The following is a 13,538-nucleotide window of genomic DNA, read 5'->3' on the forward strand; positions in this document are numbered from 1 at the left end:
ATTTCATTAAGTCCATTATTATGACATAAATAACACAAATCATTCATAAAGTAACTTAAAGGTAGAATCCTTAGAATAATGTCTATAAGAGAGTTTACATTATTCCATTTTTAGTGTAAATTCATTTGTTTCACCATTCCCCACTATGAAACTATTTTTAAGAAGTTATCAATAATAACATAGTAATTGTCAAATTGAAGGTATTTTTGTCAAAGTTCTATTTGACATCTTTGTATATGTAAATGTATTGATTATTTTTTCCTTTAAAATTTCCTAGCTTATCTTCAGTGGTACCACTTTATCCTGATTTTCCTATTTTTTATCTACTCTTTTGGTACCAAAGATTCTGTCAAGAAACTTTTTTAAAACTATATATTTTTTATTGATTTCAGAGAGGAAGAGAGAGATAGAAGCATTAATGATGAGAAAGAATCATTGATCGGCTACCTCCTGCATGCCCCCCACTGGGGATTGACAGGGAATAGAACTGTGACCTTCTGGTTCCTAGGTCACCACTCAACCACTGAGCCACCCCAGCCTGGCAAGAAATCTTTTTACTTGTCATACTCTAAATAGTCTCATCCATTTCTTTGTTTTTGACTAGTATAGATACATGCCTATGTCTTTATAGCTCATATTTTTCTCTATAGAGTTCCAGGCTATTATATTTTACTAGATGGCTCTATTTGGATGTGTCTCATGGGTACCGCAATTTTAACACTAAAATACTTTCTCTTCCTATAGATTAAATGAATGGTGCTACTATTCATGTACTCATTCAGGCCAAAAATCTAGAAATCATTCTTCCCTTATTACTCATACTATAAATCCAATTCACAATTCCCTAATCTGTTCCAATCTGTTCTTTCTCCATTCCCAATGCCATTGCTTTAGTTTATATCCTTACCATTTCATGCTTGAATTACTGTAATAATTTCCTAACTGATCTTTTTGCCTTTTCTCTTATCCCCCAAGTCTATCTTCTAAATAGCTTCAGAAATTTTTTTGTCAAATGCAAATCTAAACACATCTCTTTTTTAAAAGTTCCAATTGCTGAGCATAGCTTTAAGGATAAAACGCAAGTATCAACTCAGGAAATGTGTCAAACTATATGGTGGGAACTGAGAGTACAGTAACAAACAAAATAAATATCTGTCCTATGAAAGCTTAGTCTAGGCCAGTGATGGCGAACCTATGACACGCGGGTCAGCACTGACACGCGTAGCCATTTCTGATGACACGCAGTCGCTGAGGCGGCCACATGCCGAGGATGAAACATTTGTGAAATAATGTTTTTTCCTCAAAGTGACACACTACCCAAGTTATGCTCAGTTTTTTGGCGAAGTTTGACACACCAAGCTCAAAAGGTTGCCCAACACTGGTCTAGGCCTTTTCAATGACAACTTTATCTTTTATTACTCTCTCTTCCAGTCATAATCATTAAGCATTGCTAAAAAGTATCTTTTTCCCTGTCTCCTTCTATTGTCTACAGGCCTTTCTAATTATTTACAAAGCTCTATTCACCTACTTATCCTAAGGTACAGATGTCAGAAATAATGGGAAAAAATACTTCTTTTAAATAAAAGACTCATTTTGAAGTGATAAAACTATCTGTCCTGAAAAGTAAATGAGTAAAAATCTGTGAGGAGTGGACAGAAACAGATTGACCAGAAACTTAGAAAGTTAGACAAGATGTATGTATAAGAGCAACGTTCCATGAGAAATACATTCTTGAAGGAATTTCCTACAAACACCTGGGCCAAGAAAACCCAGCTTATTCTATATCTATATTAATAAAAAGGTTATATGCAAATTGGTCACAATGCCCTTGCAGTAACAACTGACCTGCAGGCTGCATGGGGCAACCAGGCCAGCACAGGGGGCAGGAGGGGTGACCAGGCTGGCATGGGGGGCAGTGAGGGGCAACCAGGCCAGCAGAGGGGGGCAGTGAGGGGTGACCAGGCTGGCATGGGGGGCAGTGAGGGGCAACCAGGCCAGCAGAGGGGGGCAGTGAGGGGTGACCAGGCTGGCGGGGGGCAGTTGGGGGCGATCAGGCTGTCAGGCAAAGGTGTCTAGGGGTGATCAGGCTGGCAGGGGAGGCAGTTAGGAGCAATCAGGCAGGCAGGCAGGTGAGCAGTTAGGAGCCAATGGTCCTGGATTGTGAGAGAGATGTCTGACTGTTGGTTTAGGCCCAATCCCTAGGATCGGGCCAGAACTGGTAGTCACACATCCCCTGAGGGGTCCCGGATTGGAGAGGGTCCAGGCTGGGCTGAGGGCACCCCCCCCCCACCCTGTGCATGAATTTCATGCACCGGGCCTCTAGTTGAGTAATAAAATGGTAAAGAAGATCAGTGAAATTCACCAGATAAAGAACACTTATTACAAAAATGCTGTCATGAAACAGATGAAATGAAATATTTTGCTTTACATTATAAAAAAAATGTGTGAAGTCATTAACTTTAGAAAGAGAACAAAGGCAGAAATAAAATAATTTAAGGAAAGATAGCAAGAATAAGAAAGTGATGATGAAATAGGAGCTCGCATGTCAGTTGACACTACTTGAAAAATAGAAACACAAAAGATAAAATTAGTAAAAGAAAGATGTAAAGAACACATAAAAGTATGTATAAGAGAGAAAAGCATCCAAAATGAATAGAAATTTAAAAAGTGTTAAAAAAAAAAAAAAAAGGAGCCCAGCTGGCATGGCTCAATGGTTGAGCACTGACCTATGAACCAGGAGGTCACAATTTGATCCCTGGTCAGGGCACATGCCTGGGTTGGAGGCTCGATCTCCAGTATGGGGGGTGCAAGAGGCAGCTGATCAGTGATTCTCATTATTGATGTTTCTATCTCTCTCCCCCACTCCCTCTATGAAATCAATAAAAATATATTAAAAAAAATAAAGTGTTAAAAAAGGAAAGAGAAAATGATAGGTAAAAAGTAAAGCAAAATCAGATTAAACATATGTATAACTGGTAGCAAGCAGAAAAATATCCAAACTCTGGACAAAAACAAATATTCAGTTCTGCATTCAAGTAAACTTTTTGAGCTAAGTGAATTAAAAGTAGACATCATGTGCCTGAGAAAATTAACAAAAATCAAGTCAACACTATGACATATTCTACAAAAGGGATTTAATTTCGAATATAAAGAAAAAGATCACTTGAACAGCTGAGAGGGAAATATTTATTTAAAGGGAAGAAAAAACCAGGCTATATTCAGATGGCTCTACAACAATATTTAATGCCAGAATAAAATGGTAATCAAGTAATTTTTTTATTCTATTAAGTATTCTTTATGTTGTAAGTTTTGCTTTCTTACCCTTTTTATTATTCAAAGTCTGAGGCAAAAATTTCATAACCATCCTTGCTGCCTTAAAAGTAGAAACAACTTTGGCCCTAGCCAGTTTGGCTCAGTATATAGAGCGTCAGCCTGTGGACTCAAGGATTCTGGGTTCGATTCTGGTCAAGGGCACAAGCCCAGGTTTTGGGCTTGGTCCCCAGTGAGGGGCGTGCGGGAGGCAGCCAATCAATGATTCCCTCTCATCACTGATGTTTCTCTCTCTTCCTCTCCCTTCCTCTCTGAAATCAATAATATATATATATATATATATATATATATATATATAAAATCCTAACTAATAATAGACAAATATGCAAATTGACCATATCTCCGACACACCCACAAGCCACGCCCACCATCCAATCAGAGCAAGCATGCAAATTAACCCAAACCAAGATGGCTACAGCCACAGAGAGCAAGGTTTCCTAGGTAACAGAGGAAGCCAAGCTTTCCGCCTGCCCTTGCCAGGCCTAAGCCTCCACTCAAGCTACAAAGTTTCAATTATAGAAGGTAAATAAATTCAAACAAATGGCGGCAGGATGGAGCTTGAGAGAGCAGGCCAGGGTTGCCGGCGGCAACAGGGGAAGCAAAGCTTTCTGCACACCCTGACTGGGCCCACCCACTTAAGGCAACAAAGTTTCAATTATAACCCCAACACAAATGGCTGCGGGCCTCAGAGAAAGCCCCAGGCTTGGCTCTGCTCCAGGCTACAAAGTTTCAATTGTAGAAGGAAAATAAATTCCAGATACCAGGGCCTCTGCTTGGGTTGCCAGGGGGTGTGGCCGGCCTGCAAACCACCACAAGCCCCTTGCTCAGGCCGCCCCACACCCCAAGAGAACCCCCACCTGATCCCAGACGCCCTTCAGGGCAAACCAGCTGGCCCCCACCCCTGTACCAGGCCTCTATCCTATCTAATAAAAGAGTATACTATGCAGATTGATCATCACTGCAACACACAATATCGCTGCCCCCATGTGGTCAAAGATCCTGCCCCCATGTGGACACAAGATGGCCACCACAAGATGGCCAGCAGGAGAGGGCAGTTGGGAGGCACCCGGCCTGCAAGGGAGGGCAGTTGGAGGTGATCAACCCTGCAGGAGATTGCAGTTAGGGGTGACCAGGCCGGCAGAGGAGGGAAGTTGGGGGCAAACAGGCTGGCAGCAGAGTGGTTAGGGGGTGATCAGGCTGGCAGGCAGAAGCGGTTAGGGGCAATCAGGAAGGCAGGCAGGCAAGCAGTTGGGAGCCAGCAGTCCTGGATTGTGAGAGGGATCCCATATTGGCGAGGGTACAGGCTGGGCTAAGGGACAACCCCCCTCCATGCACGAATTTCGTGCACCGGGCCTCTAGTGTGTGTGTGTGTGTGTGTGTGTGTGTGTGTATGCATATACTAGAGGCCCGGGTGTGTGTCTGAGACCCCAGCCCAAGCTGTCCTCATGGCCAGGGGATCCTGCGGCTTGGGTGCGGGGCCCTGGTGGTCTGAGACCCCAGCCCAAGCAGCTCGGCTTGGGGGCGAGGTCCTGGCGGCCTGAGATCCCCAGCCCAAGCCGGTGCAGCTTGCGAGCCATCGCGCGGCTTGGGGGGTCCCAGCCCAAGCCTGTGCAGCTTGCCAGGGATCACTCATGCGGATTGGGGACGTGGCCCTGGCGGCCTGAGACCCCCCAGCCCAAGCCTGTGCGGCTTGCCAGGGATCACTCGTGCAGATTGGGGGCGTGGCCTGGCAGCCTGAGACCCCAGCCCAAGCTGGCGCGGCTTGCGAGCCATCGCGCGGCTTGGGGGCGAGGCCTGGCGGCCTGAGACCCCCCAGCCCAAGCCTGTGTGGCTTGCCAGGGATCACTCGCAGGGATTGGGGGCGTGGCCTGGCGGCCGGAGACCCCAGCCCAAACTGGCGCGGCTTGCGAGGCCTGGCAGCCTGAGACCCCCCCAGCCCAAACTGGTGTGGCTTGAGAGCCATCACATGGCTTGGGGGCGTGGCCTGGCGGCCTGAGTTCCCCCCAGCCCAAACCGGCTCAGCTTGCCAGGGATCACTCACGAGTCTCCGCTCCCAGCTCCTCCTGCCAGCGCGATTGGCCACCCCGAGTCCCGCCCCTGCGCCTCCTGCTGGCCCAATCGTGGGCGTAGCGGAGTGATGGTTAATTTGCATACTTCCCTTTTATTATGTAGGATAAAAGTAGAAACAACTTTGAATAATCAAGAACTTGGGAAAGTTTCCCAAGAACTTTCTTGAGAAAATAGCTACAGAATAGTATTTAGCTGCTTGATATTCATTCAGATATGTTTGACATTTTTCCTTTTGGCACTTAACATAATTAATGGTAAGTTGAATAACTTTTTTGAATTCAATAATAAAGTTAAAAAATTTTTCAAAGCCCAATTCACACACAGAAGCACTGAGGATCAAACATAAACAACATCCATAAAGAAACCAATGAAAGGCAATAGTCACATATAGACCACCTCTTGCCACATGATGCACATGTTAGGATCCCGCAACTGACTGAAAGTCCCTCCAAATCATAGCCATATATCCTCCATTGTTTTGCAGCACCAATTTTGCATATATTTTGTTCTTTTTCTTCTATGAACGTGATGCCAGTGCTGCTCATGCAATACCAAATAAAACCCAATGAGAGAAATAAATACACTTGACCCTTGAACAACAAAGGTTTGAACTTATACATGGATTATTTTCAGTAAATACTGCGAATGTATTTTCTTTTCCTTGTGATTTAATAACATTTTCTTTTCCCTAGCTTACTTTATTATAAGAATACTAGGGGCCCATCAGAGGAAATCGCACGAGACCCAGAACCAGCGCACTGTGGGACACAGCATCAAGTGCCGCCAGCGCTGCGGGACGCAGTGTCAAGGCACCTCCTGGTGACCGGTCTTTGGTCATTATGGCGTTACTACCACTGGGTTTTTATTATATAGACTAGAGGCCCAGTGCATGAAATCCTGAGGATCGGGTCTAAACTGGCAGTTGGATATCCCTCTCACAATCTGAGACCACTGGTTCCTAACTGCTCACCTGCCTGCCTGCCTGATTGCCCCTAACTGCCTCTGCCCGCCAACCTGATCACCCCTAACCACCTCTGCCTGCTGGCCTGGTCGCCCCCAACTGCCCCCGCCCCTGCCGGCCTGGTTGTCCCCAACTGTCCCCCCCCAGCCAGTCTGATTGCCCCTTACTGCCCCCCCCCCAGCTGGCCTGGTTGCTCCCAACTGCCCCCCTCTGCCAGCCTGGTTGCCCCTAACTGCCCCCCTGACATCCTGGTCACCCCTTACTGCTCCCCCGCTGGCCTAGTTGCCCACAACTGCCCCCCCCCACCAGCCTGATCGCCCCCAACTGCCCCCCTGCCAGCCTGGTCGCCCCACACAGCCTGCTGTTCAGTTGTTTGGTCATCCCTCACTAACACCTCTGCTGGCCTGATTGCCGCATGCAGCCTGCTGTTTGGTTGTTACTGTGATGGCGTCCCGGACAATTTGCATATTCTTCTATTATTAGTATAGATAGCATACATAACATACAAAATATGTGTTAATAAACGGTTTATGTTACTGGTAAGGCTTCCATTTAACAGTAGGCTGTAGTAGTTAAGTTTTGGGAGGAGTTAAAGTTATACATGAATTTTTGAATGTGCAGGGATCAGTGCCCCTAACATCTATGATGTTCAAGTGTCAACTGTACTACAGGGTGAAATGCTAATGGTAGGGTTGTGCTTTGTAAGGCTACCAACCATTGTGATAGCTAAGAGGGTTTTTTTCTTTCCCAAGAACCTATTTTTACTTGCTTGGTGGCAGTATTGCCCCCACTAAGGATGCATAATCTAACGAAATAGATGACTAAAGATATTGTATAATTAGGTAAAGGTAATCATTAGAGCAATATAAACTTTCCTGAATATAATAAACACTAGTAGCCCGTTTGCACGAAGATTCATGCAATAGACCTTCATTCACCTGGCTGCCTGCACCAGTTTTCTGCTGGCACCGGGGACTCAGGCCTTGGCTGTGGCCACCGCCTTCTGCCTTCTTTCAGGGTCGGACTTGGCCCGGGCTGCGGCCTTGGCTCTGCTGCACCCCAGCCTCCCTGCTACGGATCGTAGGAGCCGACCCCCTGGTTGTTGCCTGCAATCTGTGCAGGCTCCCCGCTGGTGCCCAAGGCCGGGAAAGCCTCCGCCCGAGGCTTTCCCGGCCTTGGGCTCCGCCACACCCCAACGTTCCTGCAACGGTTTCCTGGTGGGCGTGGCTTGGTTGGTGGGCGTGGCTTGGGCGTAGCGAAGGTGCGGTCAATTTGCATATTTGTCTATTATAAGGTAGGATTACACCCAAAACATAAAGTGAACTAAGCAGATGTTGCAAGGTAAAAACAACCAACAAATTTTTTTAAAGGAGAGGAAGGGGAGGCATAATAAAATTATACAACAGAATTCAAAGACATATCCTAATTTATAAAAAACCAGTGTCCATAACGACCAACCGAACACCAGAAGTCAGTCCTGCAGTCAGGGCTGGGTTGCCGTGGCAACCCAGCTCTGACTGCCGCCAGTGCGGGTGTGGTGACCCAGCACTGACGCTGAGGGGGCTGCGGAGAGAGGCCTGAAGAGAAAGGCAGGGTCTGATCTGCAGCCTTTGTGGCAGCTGTTGATCAGCCGTTGCCTCTCTCTTTCTCTCCACACTTCACCAGCAGCCGCACCTCTGTTCCTCTCCAGGCCTCGCCAGCAGCCGTGGGGGCTGCTGATCAGCCCCACTTCTTTGATCAGGCCCGGAGATGCTGACTAGCATAGAAACAGACCAATCGAACCAAATCTGGGTGAACTGTGAGGAGCCAGTGGCTGCCTAGGAGGTGGAGCTTTTGATGCTGACTGGCATAGAAACTGACCAATCAGAACCAAATCTGGGTGAACTGTGAAGAGCCAGTGGCTGCCTATGAGGCAGAGCTTTTGATGCTGACTGGAATAGAAACCTACCAATCAGAACCAAATTGGCCGGCAGGGAGGGCAGTTGGGGGCGAGATCAGGCCAGCAGGGGAGGGCAATTAGGGGTGATCATGCAGGCAGAGGCAGTTAGGGGCAATCAGGCTGGCAGGGGAGAGCAGTTGGGGGCGAGATCAGGCCAGAAGGGGAGAGCAGTTGGGGGTACCAGGCTGGCAGGGGAGGGCAGTTGGGGGCGAGATCAGGCCGGCAGGGGAGGGCAGTTGGGGCACCAGGCTGGCAGGGAAGGGCAGTTGGGGGCAAGATCAGGCCGGCAGGGGAGGGCAGTTGGGGGCAACCAGGCTGGCAGGGGAGGGCAGTTTGGGGGCGAGATCAGGCCAGCAAGGGAGGGCCATTGGGAGCGTGATCAGGCTGGCAGGGGAGGGCAGTTGGGAGTGAGATCATGCCAGCAGGGGAAGGCAGATAGGGGTGATCAGGCAGGCAGGCAGGTGAGCGGTTAGGAGCCAGCAGTCTGAGATTGTGAGAGGGATGTTCGACTGCCGGTTTAGGCCCGATCCCACAGGGGGTCACCGAATGGAGAGGGTGCAGGCTGGGCTGAGGGAACCCCCCTCTCTCCGTGCACAAATTTCATGCACCGGCCACTAGCTTGTTATAATAGCAAATATGAAAAAATTTACTTCAACTTAGAGAGTGAATTACATAGCAAAACTCTATCTTATATATGAGAGGCACACCTAAAATAAATTGATTCTTAAAAGTAAAAATAAAAAGACAAAGGTAACTGAAGAACACATAAGTATAGGGAAGAGAAAAGCACACAAAATGAAGAGGGTTCAAATTAAAAAGAAAGCGGAGGTATTTTAATACCATACAAGGTAGAATTTAGACCAAAATAAATTTAAAATAAAGCCTATTCATGCCCTTTCAATTCTAAAGGGAATAATAATTCATAAAAAGGATGTAATAGTTATGAATATCAATCCACCCAATAAGAGCTAAAGGAGAAAAATATACAATTTGTAGGCTTAAAATCATTTCTGTCAGTCCAGCAAATGGACCAAAAATAAACAAGGATATAGAAAAACAGAATAATGTATTTAATAAGGTATTTTTGTTTGTTTAACTCAATGCTCTAAAAATAAGAAATAGCCCTTCTTTTTAAATGCTTGTGTAACATTTACAAAAACATTGCATATATGAACACACAAACGCACACAGTACGAAAGAGATATATACTGTATGATCACACTGCAATAAAACTAACATCAAAACTTAAACATGCCTGACCAGTGTGGCTCAGTGTATTGAGCATCGTCCTATGCACCAAGAGGTTGCTGGTTCGATTCTGGTCAGGGCACATGCCCAGGTTGCAGGCTCAATCCCCAGTAGGGAGCATGCAGAAGGCAGCCGATCCATGTTTCTATCTCTTCCCCTTTCTCTCTCTCTAAAACCAATAAATACATTATTTAAAACAACAAAAAAACAAACAAACTAAGAACTTTAAAACAAGCCCTACCTAGGTAGCTTAGCTGGTTACATAATCGTCAAAAAATGCCTAGGTTGTAGGTTTGATCCCAGGTCAGGACACATATGAGAATCAACCAATGAATGTATAAATAACATTGACGTTTCTCTCTCTCCCCCTCCCTCCCTCCCTCCCTCCCTCCCTTCCCTCCCTCTCTTTCTCTCTCTAAAATCAATATTTAAAAAAAAAAATTTAAAAACTTTAAAACAAAAAGGACTATCAACTGTTTGGGTTAAAAGAAAATACTACATATCAGACCCAATAAGATATCAAAAACAGTACTCAAAGAAAAATTCTAAAATTTAATTTTTAAATACTTACCTGAGTGAATTAAACATCTGACTAAAAAAAAAAAACAAAAACAACAACAACAAAAAACAAAAACCACACAAAAAAACACTAAAATAAAAAATACAACACATGAATGTATTATCAAATAAATACTTAAATGAAAAAATGGAATTCCTCAAAGTCTGGCGTATAATCATAAAATATCAAGCCAAAATATTTAAACCTTTAATTTTCTTTATTACTACTTTCATTTTACTGAATAGTAACAATTAAAATTTATAACAGCTCAACATAGATTTATGTTCTAAGTCAGGGGTCCTCAAACTTTTTAAATAGGGGGCCAGTTCACTGTCCCTCAGACCATTGGAGGGCCGGACTATAGTTTAAAAAAAAAAAACTATGAACAAATTCCTATGCACACTGCTAAGTCGGCTGCTAAGCAGGACAGGCAGCGGCGGCAAAAACACCCGGCAGACCTGATAAATGTCCTCGGTGGGCCGCATGTGGCCCGCGGGCCGTAGTTTGAGGACCCCTGTTCTAAGTTTACTACTCTATGTTACTTTTTTAAAATATATTTTCATTGATTTCAGAGAGGAAGGAAGAGGAAGAAAGAGATAGAAACATCTATGATGAGAGAGAATCATGGATCGTCTACCTCCTGCAAGTCCCCCACTGGAGATCTAGCCCACAACCCGGGCATGTGCTCTTGACTGGAATCGAACCTGGGACCTTTCAGTTTGCAGGCTAACACTCTATCCACTGAGCCAAACCGGCTAAGTGCTGTATGTTATTTTTAATAAAGAAAACAAAATTAAAGATTTGCGTTTTTATAAGATATCTATAGAATGGGAAATATCAAGATAGTGTAGGATTAGGCTCAAAATACGTAAAATAATTCCATGCTTCCCCCTAAATCCATTTAATAGACAGCTGCAGGAGTTATATTTCATTATGAATCCAGAGACAAAATACTTACATTCCCTATTTCAAAGTTTTGTCTCATCAGTAGGTAAAGGGAGGCACTAGCATGTGACCGTATTGTACTGATGCTACTGCTACAGTGTCGGAGAAGCCGGAGGCATAAATCAGCACACTGTTCTGTCTCTTCTTCAAACAGGAGTTCAGGGAACTGTAAAAAACAACAGCAACATTGAAGTTATGTAGCCTGAACTAGAGATTTGTTAGTATAGCTAAGAATCAAAAGAATGGTGAAGGGACAATATTTGCTAATCTATATATATAAAGGCTCATATGCAAAGTGTCCCCTCAGGAGTTCGACTGACCGGCAGTTCGATTGCTCGCTATGATGTATGCTGACCACCAAGGGGTGGCGTGGAACGAAGGAAGGCCCCAGCTGGCAACTGGGGAAGGGAGGCCCCAGCCAGCAGGACCCTGCCTGTGCATGAATTTCATGCACTGGGCCTCTAGTGGTTAATAATGTGGACTAGATTCAGACAGATTGGGTTTGAATACTAACTATGGCACTTACTAGCTAGTAGCAGTGTGACTGTGGACAAGTTTTCTCATCCATAAAATGAGCCTAATAATATTATCTACATGGGGTTGTATGACTATCTTATATTAGATAATGTCCATAAAACACTTGGTATAGTAACCAACATGTAATAATTCTGTAATATGTTTTTATTATTACAAAAGAGTATTGTAAGTTATTTTCACTGGTTAAGTTTCATCAATAGCTCTGTATTCCATCTTATAAGATGTATAAGATGAAATATCTACCTTTGAATATAATCTCACTTATTTGTGGAATCTAATGAACAAAAGGAATTGACCAACAAGATAAGACTTAAGCATGGAGGAACAGACTCACATACCACAATGTGGGGTTGAGGGGACGAGAAGAGATAAACCAAAGAACTTATATACTTATATGCATAGCCCATGGGTATGGGCAACAGGATAGTGAAGATCTGGGAGTGTTAGGGAGGAGCTGAGAGGAGGGAAGTAAGGATGGGGTGAATTCGAGATATCCGTAATACTATAAAAAAAAGAAAAAGAAATAGCTACCTTTGAGATTTAAGAATATACAAATTTTTGGGAGGAAACCAATGTAGGAAATAAATATTTGAAGTCCTTGAACAAACAAATGTACTTTATTTTCCATTCACCATAGGTTAAGTTAACTTAAATTGAATGGAATGAACTACTTATACATTAAATTCTTGATTTATCAAGTTAATAAGAACAGGCAGAACAAGAAATAAGGAAAGCCCCAAATTTAAAATTAGCTATTAAGTTTAGGCCTTTCTCCACATCAAAATTATTTTTTAAGCCAGAAACTGGTTAAAGGTGATCCAAATAAGAATTCCAAAAGGCAAACAATAGAAGAGAGACAAAGAAGAATCAAGGGTCTTGGGTTTCTATGAAAACTTTAAATATAAATACATTAACCAGTGAACATGTCAAATGATCTTAGACAATGTTAATAAAGTCTTGTAAGACTGAAGGGACAAAATTAACCTACCTTTGAAACCAGGGCCCTCTGTGTAGCAAAACAGTGTTGTAGATAGACTGCACTTTGGTTACAAGCCATACTATGTAGTAGCACTTTTAGCACCCCACCAAGGATGCTCTCTTTGGATTCTGTTACAGAAACTGTCTGCAATTTAAAAATAGATAAATAAAACAGAGATGTACTTGCAATTTGGTTAAGGAGACAGAATATGTATCACAAACAAATATTGTTTTCAAAATAGGAAAATGATAAGATCTAGGAGGACTTAAAAAAAAAAAAAAAAAAGGAGTTTACCAGGATTTAGATAAAAGAAAAAAGGGAAAAACAGAATGGGCAGGATTTAAATTAAGGGGAGCAGGGAGAGCCAGGATATAACTTTTAGGAACTATGTATATTTTAAATGTAATAATATGGCTCTAAATACTTTTCCCCAATCCCAATTTACCAAATCTATATATTTTTTTCTTTTAAATATATTTTTATTGATTTCAGAGAGGAAGGGAGAAGGAGAGAGAAATAGAAACATCAATGATGAGAGAGAATCTTTGATCAGCTGCCTCCTGCATGCCCCCTACTGGGGATCGAGCCTGCACCCCGGCAAGTGCCCTTGACCAGAATAGAACCCGGGACCCATCAGTCCACAGGCTGACACTCTATCCATTGAGCAAAACGAGCTAGGGAACCAAATCTATACTTTAAATTCCTGTTCTTTGCATTCTTACCTGGACAACAATCTCTAGTGTATCCAAAATGATTAGGTTTGCTTCAGTAGCCAGATTTCCATCAATCAGTGCTTCATGTTCAATCTCTGCTCTTGACCTAATGTAAAATAGTATAAGAAATTATATTTATCTTAAAACAAAACAAAAAAACAGATCCACAATTCAAAAAGACTTAAAAGATTCATAGAAAAAAACAAAACTTGGAATCATTTTTCAGTATTTGCCTGAATTGAAAATTATAAGAGAAT

At 43.6% G+C, this 13,538-nt stretch overlaps 1 protein-coding gene across 2 annotated transcripts in view; it reads right to left on the reverse strand.

Moving 5' to 3' along the window:
* The window catches only part of DOCK7 (dedicator of cytokinesis 7), a 188,670-nt gene that overhangs the window by 27,957 nt on the left and 147,175 nt on the right, over nt 1–13,538 (reverse strand). For both annotated transcript variants that reach the window (XM_028142342.2, XM_028142340.2), the window contains exons 34-36: nt 13,291–13,387; nt 12,578–12,712; nt 11,066–11,218 (exon numbers count right to left, since the gene is read on the reverse strand). In XM_028142342.2, the coding sequence (XP_027998143.1) occupies nt 11,066–11,218; nt 12,578–12,712; nt 13,291–13,387 (385 nt within the window). The remainder of the gene's footprint in view (nt 1–11,065; nt 11,219–12,577; nt 12,713–13,290; nt 13,388–13,538) is intronic.

The sequence above is a fragment of the Eptesicus fuscus genome, chromosome 9 (assembly GCF_027574615.1).
Source record: "Eptesicus fuscus isolate TK198812 chromosome 9, DD_ASM_mEF_20220401, whole genome shotgun sequence".
Taxonomy (NCBI): Eukaryota; Metazoa; Chordata; class Mammalia; order Chiroptera; family Vespertilionidae; genus Eptesicus; species Eptesicus fuscus.